The sequence below is a fragment of the Podarcis filfolensis genome (genome assembly GCF_964270895.1).
Source record: "Podarcis filfolensis genome assembly, chromosome: 4".
NCBI classification, from domain to species: Eukaryota; Metazoa; Chordata; class Lepidosauria; order Squamata; family Lacertidae; genus Podarcis; species Podarcis filfolensis.
Window position 1 is genome coordinate 37,559,934 of NC_139607.1, and position 9,313 is coordinate 37,569,246.

The window sequence follows — 9,313 nt, forward strand, 5'->3', positions numbered from 1 at the left end:
TTTGAACTACCATTTGCTCAGTTTGAACATCATGGCAAACAATGGTTTGCCCAAACCAGGAAGTGAGAATGGATGTTGCATTCATTTTAAGTGTATTTTCCCTTATCTATCTGTTACGCAGAAAATGCAAGGCAGCGGCAGGATGGTGTAGTCAGCAATTCCATTATCTATTTCACTGAAGAGCCTCCAGAAGTCCCGGCAAACAGCCCTCACCCCCTGAAGCTCCGGCGTATTCTCAATCTGAGCCCCTTTACTGTCACAGACCACACACCCATGGAAACAGTGGTAGACATTTTCCGGAAGCTTGGACTCAGGCAGTGTCTCGTCACACGCAGTGGGTAAGTGGCTGGATATATGTAACTGAGCAGGCAAAACAGGGTCTGTAGCTAAGATGCTGGCATAATAAGTCGGAGCTATTTTGCCCTGCTCATTGGATACGTTAGATTTTTGTAAGCTGTCCACATAAATATAATGTAGTAGAGAACTACTTTAGACAACCTTGCTTGATCATTGCTATTTATGACTAGAAAATTATTGTTTGTTTCTGAAAAATAATGGATGGCCTGGGTGAGTCTTCAGGCTAAGAAGCTGAAGGAAAATTAGGAGCAACTGTCTGAAACAAATGTCACTTGTTTCCGAACCTACTTCTAGAAACAAAGGTTGGGGATAATGGAGGGATGCAGAGGTGAATACATTTATTTGGGAATGAAAGCAAGAACAACCTGTGACCTGCTATAATTGTAATACAATGATACTTTGTAAAAAATAATAATTATGGAACAGTTAATTAATCCATATGGAAGGTGAACATAATAATGATGATGATAAATTACTTATACCCTGCCCATCTGGCTGGGCCTCTGGATGAATCCCAACAGAATATTAAAAACACAATAAAACATCAAACATTAAAAAATTCCCTAAACAGGTCTGCCCTCAGATGTCTTCTTAAAGTCAGATAGTTGTTTATTGCCTTGACATCTGCTGGGAGGGCATTCCACAGGGCAGGCGCCACTACCGAGAAGGCCCTCTGCCTGGTTCCCTGTAACCTTACTTCTCACAGGGAGGGAACTGCCAGAAGGCCCTTGGCACTGGACCTCAGTGTCTGGGCTGAACGATGGGGGGTGGAGACACTCCTTCAGGTACAGTATACTGGGCTGAGGCCGTTTAGGGCTTTAAAGTTCAGCACCAACACTTTGAATTGTGCTCAGAAACATATTGGGAGCCAGTGGTGTTAGAACCAGATTCAGAGTGCAAGAGACCTTCCAGTCTGTAATATTTTCAGCATCGGCAGCCCTTGTGAGATAGAGAAATGGGTGGACAGCCCAGCCCAGCTTCTGCACCACAGACTTCTGATAACATGTGAACTAGGACTGAGTGAGATAAAACATTTTAAGTGGGGCCTCCTAAGTGAACAGGTATTAGCATGGAGGTTTCCACTTGCATGTTCTTAGAAGGGAGAGCAGGCAAGGGCAGATGCTGGTAATGTACAAATTTGGGCCTGACAGGTTACCAAAGATTCTTTATCACTAGTTCCCTTTGAAAATATTTTTCCTTTAGGCTCATAGTCGTGCACCCCTCTCTCTCCTGACGAGAGCAGCATTCATAATGCATGTAATTAAACTGTGGCTATAGACAGCATGACTGCCAAATATTTTGCTGCTGGGGAGGAGTGCCAGCAGAATGTCATTGTTAGCAAATGTTTTGCTTGTGTGTTGAGCTTCTAGCTAGATTTAACTGCGCCTAAAGTGCTTATGAAAATCCTGAACTGAATGACAAATGAAGGGAATTAAGCAGCGGAGGTTTGTTTTTCCACGAAGGGAAAGTGCACATGACTTAGGAGCCTACAGGAAGGTGAGGAATTAAAAATAAGAGACAGAAGCTAACTCGAGTGAAACCGTGACCTTGCGAGGAATGCAGAGTATGCCCCTCAGAAGCTCAAATTGGATTCTAAACAGTCTGAAGTCACGACACAGGCCAAGCTCCAGTGGTGGAACAACTGATGTACCTGGCTATAAAGAACATTTTCAAGGTTGGGTGCTTTGAGTGCTCATTTCACAGTTGAAGTAGAAGGCAAGGTGGTATTGAAGAGTGACTTCTAAACCCAACAGCTCATACTTTTCTGATACAATGGAAACTCTCTGCTTCTTGAGGAATTCACTGGATTTTTGCCTTAAAACTGCCATTGTGTCAACTTCACTTATCAAGAACCAAACTCTTGTCTGCTTTCCAGACAGGTGGAGAAGTCAAATACTCTCAAAATTTAAAACGCACCCACCCAGCCCAAAAAACTGCAGTTCCCAGGATCCTTTGGGGAAAATTCCCTGTGCTAAATTGCTATAAATGTGCTTTAAATATATGGTGCACATATGACCAAATGTGTCAGTAAATTCAGAGAGCTATTATTGCCGTATCCTGTTAAACAAGGCACTGTGATTTTTTTGAGAGCCATTTCCCAGATACTGTGTATGAAAGCTGACCGTTGTATCCAAGTCGCAGTATTGGTGGGAGATATTTCTTAATACATTTCCCCCTGTCTTCTTGAATAGAAAGTTAGAAATCTTTAACTTTCCTTTGTTGATTATTGGTAGGTTGTCTAAAAATTGACAATTTGATCTACGTTCGAAATTTGGCAGTTAACCTACAAGGAAATACTATTTCCAGCAGTAAACTGTTTATAAATCAACATTGATTTAAAATATTTTTCCTGTTGGAGTAAGTTTCTGAATGATTCTATGGAATGATTCTGCTGTTTTGTTATTGCCTACAAGCTATTGTGCTGTTTACATTTCTGCAACTGACATGGCAGCCTACAGCTGAAACATGAATACACTCGTATGTGGTTGTGTACGAACAGTCAAATGGAATAATCCTTGAGAGATTGCATCAGTTTTTTTCAGGGGGTTGTGGGGGATAAAATCCAGTTGCCTTCAAGAAATCTTTCATTTAAGATGCCCATCGATAGTTGGTTCAGGTCACAGTTCAAAGGCCTCAGGCTGCAAGTCATTTGAGATTCTTGTATGCATCCATCTCCTTGTGGTCTGGCTTGGGCTGAGCTCAGCTTGCTGTGGCCTACAGGCCAGAAACTATTCCAAAAAGAGGTTTGAGAGATGATGTCAAGTGGCATAAGTTCTTACTTGCCCAAGGATCAGCCTTACCTAGCATACATTCAGGAATGCAGCTAGAGGAACTACGGCAGATTTATCATTTTGCCAAATGTGGTGGGAAAAACCCAGAGTAAAAGCATGGTTATGTGTCTTGTATTGTCTTGTCTTGTCTTGTATTGTGAGTTTTCTTCAGCAACCTGTGTATTCATTAGCGGGAATCAAAAACTTTTAATATTCCAATTTTCTGGTTTTTAAAAAATTGCTCTGTTTCTTTGTAGTGAAGTTCTGCCTTCAGCAGAATGTGAGAAGCAGATGAGACAGACTCATGATTAATGACCTTTTCTGTTTCTTTCCTTCTCTTCTTCGCTAGGAGGCTTCTGGGCATCATAACAAAAAAGGACGTGTTAAGGCATATGGCTCAAATGGCTAATCAGGACCCTGAATCCATCATGTTTAACTAGGCTGATCCCAGAGGACAGGCTTTCAAGGGAACTTTACTGGACTAATAGATGTGGATTTTGTACAGTACTTCATTTTTGTTTTGTTTCGTTTTGTTAAAATGAGATTTAAATAAGATGGAATCATATCCAGGGCAGAACCAAAGGAAAATGCTGACGGGGGGAGCGAATGCAACGTTAGAGTTTGGAAATGCTATGCACCTGCAGATGGGCTTGGACTAAATGCTACTCTTGTCATGGGAACATTTATTCCCATGGTGAATTTCCAGTTCTTCCCTTCCATGGTAGTTTCCTCAGGAGCCTTCATCACCTAGTTGTTTTCCCTGTCCCCTTTGCACGTAAACTCTGATGGGGGGAGAGAAACTCTACTACGTGATCAGCCTTGAGTCAAAATGTGAGTGCTGTGATATAGTTTGTGGGAGGGGAGGGTGGGGAGGAAGTCACCAAGAGGTTTGATCCTACGGAATTACATATAAGTAGCAACCAAGGTACTTATAACTGCTTGGTTGGTGCATGCATAGGTGTGAAATGGTGTGTGTTGACAAGGAATGGGAAGCATGGAGGAATGCCACCAACTCGATAGGTGATGTAGAAAAATAGCAAGCATATTTAGAAATACAGTGTTAAGACAAATGCAAAAACGTTGTGTTCAAAACAGCTGTGTGCTGGACATGTTTTTCTCTCCTAAGTTTAGCACTTATTTGTTAATGGATTATGCTAAAGTATTTTCAGGAAATGTATAATTTTATGAAGAAATGTATTGCCTTTGCTTATTTTTGTAGATAGACAAAGTAGATTTAAAGCTGTGCTTCAGTTGACTTTCAGCATTGTAAAACTGGCTTCGTTTACTAAGTTTTATCCAACCTAAATTCTCACGTTCATTTTTGAGGTGATGAAATTGCCATGATGTGACTTCTGACTGTCATTTTTACATGGTGAATATTTCTTCTCATTGGCTGCATTTGCATGTAATGCTAAACTTTGGTTTAACACTGCATGCGCAGGCTGGAATGAGGAAGAATACGACTTGGGTCATGTTTCTCCTCCTCTTACAGAATCCCAGTTTGCATGAACCAGAGATCATGATTTGCAAGTAACTTTGGTCAGTTTTAAAGCAACATGGCTTTTACATTAACCAGAAGTTGCTTTTGAAGAAAACAAACCATGACCTCTGATTCATATGCAACTGCAAGCAAGGACTTTTATGTAAGCAGAACTAAACACTGCCCAAGCCCTCATCTTGGCTATGCAGGAGGAAGGGAGGAGAGTGCATGAGTTTATTTATGTAATGCTAAACCATGCAAACTGGGCCACTGTTTCCACAGTGGTAAAATCTGCAATTGACTACATCCTGGAGATTTTAATCACAGTTTTTTCAGGCTCATGACATGTAAAAGTTGAACCATAGCCACATCACTCAGTCATGAAAGATAATTGGAAATGAGCTTCAGTATTTTTATCAATAGGATTTTTTTAATCCTTCCTAATGCACAGCAAAGTTGTTAATATTTATTACTTCTCTATGCAAATATTGCATCATTTTTGGGTTTATGCCACAGTAATTTTTTGCAGTGTAAAATACTTTGTAAAACATATTTTCTGTGTAATGAATGCACTTCTGTACCAGTTCTAGCTATTTTCTCCTTCCTCCAGTTGGAAGTTCTTTGCGCAGACTTTCTGACACCTGGGATATTTGTTACAGCAGAGATAATCTCCGCATCTTCTTGGGCACAAGAGTCATATGGAAAGTTTTATCTCTTTAAAGAAAGGTAGACAAATGTTTTGTGATATTCAGTTCTCGTTTTATTATGGCTTCTTTGGCTGATATTGTTTGCTACTGGATCAGAGGTAGAAAAATGGTGCCTTTCAGATGTTGCTGGATTACAGCTCCCATCAGCTTCAGCCAGCACAGCCAGTGGTCAGGGATGATGGGAGTTGTAGTCTATGACACCAGAAGATCACCATTGTTGGATAGCCTTGTACTAGAGGAATGTGAGACACCAAAAATGTCTTTCAGAACTCCACATACTTGGGGAAGTAGAGGCACTACAGGACAGCTTTGCAAATTGGTAAATTTGGACTCCTTGGCCTGTAATTCCATCAACAGAAATGAGTACTTTGGTTTCAATTGTTTGTGGATGGTTGAACAATGCATTTATACGGCATCTACTGCATTTGTGGGTTTGCTGTGGGCTATGCCTAACAATTACCTTACTGCAACGTTCATGACCTGGAGATTAAATTGCTTATAACAGCATGGAGGTGGCATTTAAGAAACATCAGTGCATGGCAGTCACAAGAACCATGCTCTAGAAGTATGAAACAAGACTTGGGCCAAAGTGGTCAGTCCATAGTTTTTCATCAGCTTGGGAGTGGGGTGGAACAAAAATGGCACCCAAAGATAGTAATAAATTTCCCAAGTGTGACACACTATTATGGGGGGTGGGGGTGGGAATGCCTAACTCCTCTGAAAATTATCCCTTTCCACAACAGACAAATGGGCCTGCAAATGTGGGTGGAGGGAATGTGACCTAGCTATCTTCATATTTTAATGCGACTGCCTGGGCAAGCCACAATGCAACCATTTTAAAACTGAAGTCCAAGCCTTTATTAGGTAGCCAAGTTAGCCATGGGCCATAAATTGTATAAAAACACACACACTCAAAGTTAAGTTTTCCAAAAGCCAAACCGATCATTCTCAACAGCGCATGGAACCAAATACGGATAATTAAATAATATCATATTGTGGAACAGCCCCAGACATTAAGTATAGGAAGAGGAAATCTGATGCTCAGGTCGATCTGATAAGCACATTGTTTCAAAGTATAGCTTGCAAGAGTGAGGTATGATATAATAGTCAAGGCAGTGGTGATGATGTGGGTCGCTTGAAAAATCTCAGTTTTCTAGCTCACAATTAAATTACTACAAGCACCATAACACTATTTATTTGAGGATTAAGGGTGTGCACGGGCCACAAGATTCAGTTTTTCTCTGTAACTTTGGGAGGCATCTTGACCTGTTTCAGAGCAGCTCTTTGTCATTCAGTTTGATAATTCACTGTGATTAAATCCTAGAAGGTACCTTCTGTCACCCACTCCCCATTCAAGCTCAAAACGTTTCCCTAGTCAGTTTGATTCCACATAAAATAAAATAATAAAATAAAATACAGCGGTTGTTTTACAAATGCAGCTTTTTGTGGGGCATCCAAATCAACAGGGCAGCTCTGGACTTTAGGGAGCCCAACTCAATGAAATGCCCATTCTCGGAACCTAGTTTTGCATTTCTGAATTCCAAACACAGGAGAAAAGGACTCACTGAAATGTCTATTTGCTAGTTTACATGTGCAGGTAAAACTTGCATGTACTCGCAAGAGGTCCACACAGAGGAATTTGGTACGTGCTTATTAACAAAAAGGTGTACATTTTTATGTAGATACATTTTATGTCTCTTGGTTAATATATATTAACTGTTGAAATTGCCTCATGTTATACCAGGTGTGCATAAATATTATTTCATTTCATTTATGGGTTGCTCTTTTAAAAATAAAATAATAAAGTGGCTTGCACAAAATTACTAATAGCAATAAAATGCAGCATCTTAAAAAGGGAACACAAATTAATGCCATTTTATTTTGGAATTCTTGTATTTTTACTACTCAGCAACTAAATTTTGAATAGAGAGGCAAATGATCTACTTCCTCTGTGACTTTATCTGTAATTTGTGTTCTGGCTATTGAAAACTATTTATCCTCTGTACAGGTTTCCTGTCCTTGAAATATAGGGAGGAAAGTAAATTTTAATTCGGGATGTACGTGTAATCTACTTTATACGTTAGGGAGTAAGAAAATAAATTGTATCTAGAAGCAAATAACATTTTCCATCTTTAAGCACAAAGATCGTCCCTTTTTTGCAGATGCTGAGACCTTATTTAAAAAATCTGCATCCACCAAGTGAAATTAATATTTGTAAGTATTTTAAATTTGCCTTTTTTTCCTTTCACTTATGCCATTCATAATAGTATGACATTTTCATGTCTGAATTTTCTTATCTTCAGAAGTTGAAGATAAATACCAGAGATTTTTTGGCTTTTTTGACACTGAGAAATGTCAAATATGATTTGTAAATGGACAACTGTTAAATACGAACTACCATTGAACATTATCTCATAGTTAACCCTGTAAGATTAAAAATGCCGCTGCATTCAAAGGCTGTCAAATGTTAAATATGATTGCAGCCATCAAGTAGTTTTCAATCCTGTTTTGCAGGTAAGGAAGGGAATAAGGGGAACCTGAAGATCAATAATAACAGACAGGCTCTCCTGGTAGGTAGCTGGCCAACCACTGCTCATCTTTTACAAATTGCACACTACAAAGGATTGTTGGGGGCTGATGAACTCCTGAATCCCCTAAATCTGGCCTAGAAGCTTTTGTAATGTATCAAAGTTGTGTGGCAAATATGCAATGCTTTTTTTGTCAGACAGTACAAGGTAGAAAACGTTCCGAGAATCTGAAAACCACAGTGCTATATTATCACATGGTCAGATAACAGTACATTAAGATCCTTGGTATCTGTGCGCATCAATTGCTAATTCTGTCATTGGATACAGAAATCAAACATGTTTGCTTGACATAGCACCACTATGAAGTTTTCTGCCCACGAATTTCATTTGGGGGGAAAAATTCACAGTGGAGAGTTATGCGGAGAAAAATCCAGTTGAAATTAATCTATCAGTTGATAATATGTGTCTAATCAAATTACCCAGAGGCAGATGAAAGCCTTTTTAAAAAAAATATCCAGCCCCTTAACAATCCAGAGCCTTGTGTGTCAAAGGACTTATTACAGTATTTGGGGAATTTCCCCACCCGGTCACAGGCAAAGAATGGAAGTCTGTAATGACATGTGACTCTGGCCTGTGCTCTCACTGCCCTTATTTTTGCATGCAGATAAAAGTGATTTAAAGGTTGTCAACATTAGCCATGTTGGTCAATGAATATTTGCTGGCTAAGCAAATATTTCCACAATTATCAGCTAGTGTTATTTTTCTGTCTGTATATTATTGCACAGCAGAGCTCAATAATTACTGGAAGGACTCAATAATATATTGATCCAACTCCCTTGTTATTTAATTGATTCTGAAGATCAAAAATTGTGTTGTCACTGAGCACGGTTGACTTAATTTTGAGATTGATCAGGAAAAGTGTATTTAATTTATGCCAATGCAGTACATTACATGATTTTTAATACATGGAAATGAGATTATGTCAGATCAAACGGGTGAATAAACATTTGATAATGATTGATGAATGGTTGATACGCAGTTTTGTGCTATGCATGTTTTGGATGTACCTAACTGATAAAGCATAAGATTTTACTTTCCCATGAAGTGACAAAAAACATAGGAATAAATAATGTATTACTCAAACTTATTTATTAGAATAACAGCATAATAAAAGTAATATTTTTAATAGAAGAAATTGTGAAAATCAGCGTGGAAAAAAATCCTGCCTCAATCTGGCTTTGTGGTGAAATGTACCCCAAGAGATATTAAGCATCACACCATTTGTAAGCAAAAATAATAATTAAAAATGTTTTAAATAAGACTGTCATTTTCCAGCAAAACAATATGAGTGTGTGGGGGGAAATCATTAGGGTGTGGCCTCATTTCTTAGTTTTGCTGCCTGCACTTGAGAGTTCTTTATAATGAGAGGAAAGCAAAGTAAAATTTATCCGAGACGTTTCCTTAGAATGT

At 39.1% G+C, this 9,313-nt stretch overlaps 1 protein-coding gene across 2 annotated transcripts in view; it reads left to right on the forward strand.

Annotated features, from left to right (window-relative positions):
* Nucleotides 1-8,868, forward strand: part of CLCN4 (chloride voltage-gated channel 4) — a 34,862-nt gene extending 25,994 nt beyond the window's left edge. Inside the window, exons 11-13 of one of the 2 annotated variants that reach the window (XR_014547738.1) lie at nucleotides 122-338; nucleotides 3,478-6,609; nucleotides 6,839-8,868. Coding sequence is in view for 1 of the 2 variants with exons in the window: in XM_083612128.1 (XP_083468254.1) it covers nucleotides 122-338; nucleotides 3,478-3,568 (308 nt within the window). In the remaining variant the exon portion in view is untranslated. Of the gene's footprint in view, nucleotides 1-121; nucleotides 339-3,477 lie in introns of both variants that reach the window. The other variant, XM_083612128.1, reaches the window with a different exon arrangement.
* The last annotated feature ends 445 nt before the right edge of the window (nucleotides 8,869-9,313 follow it).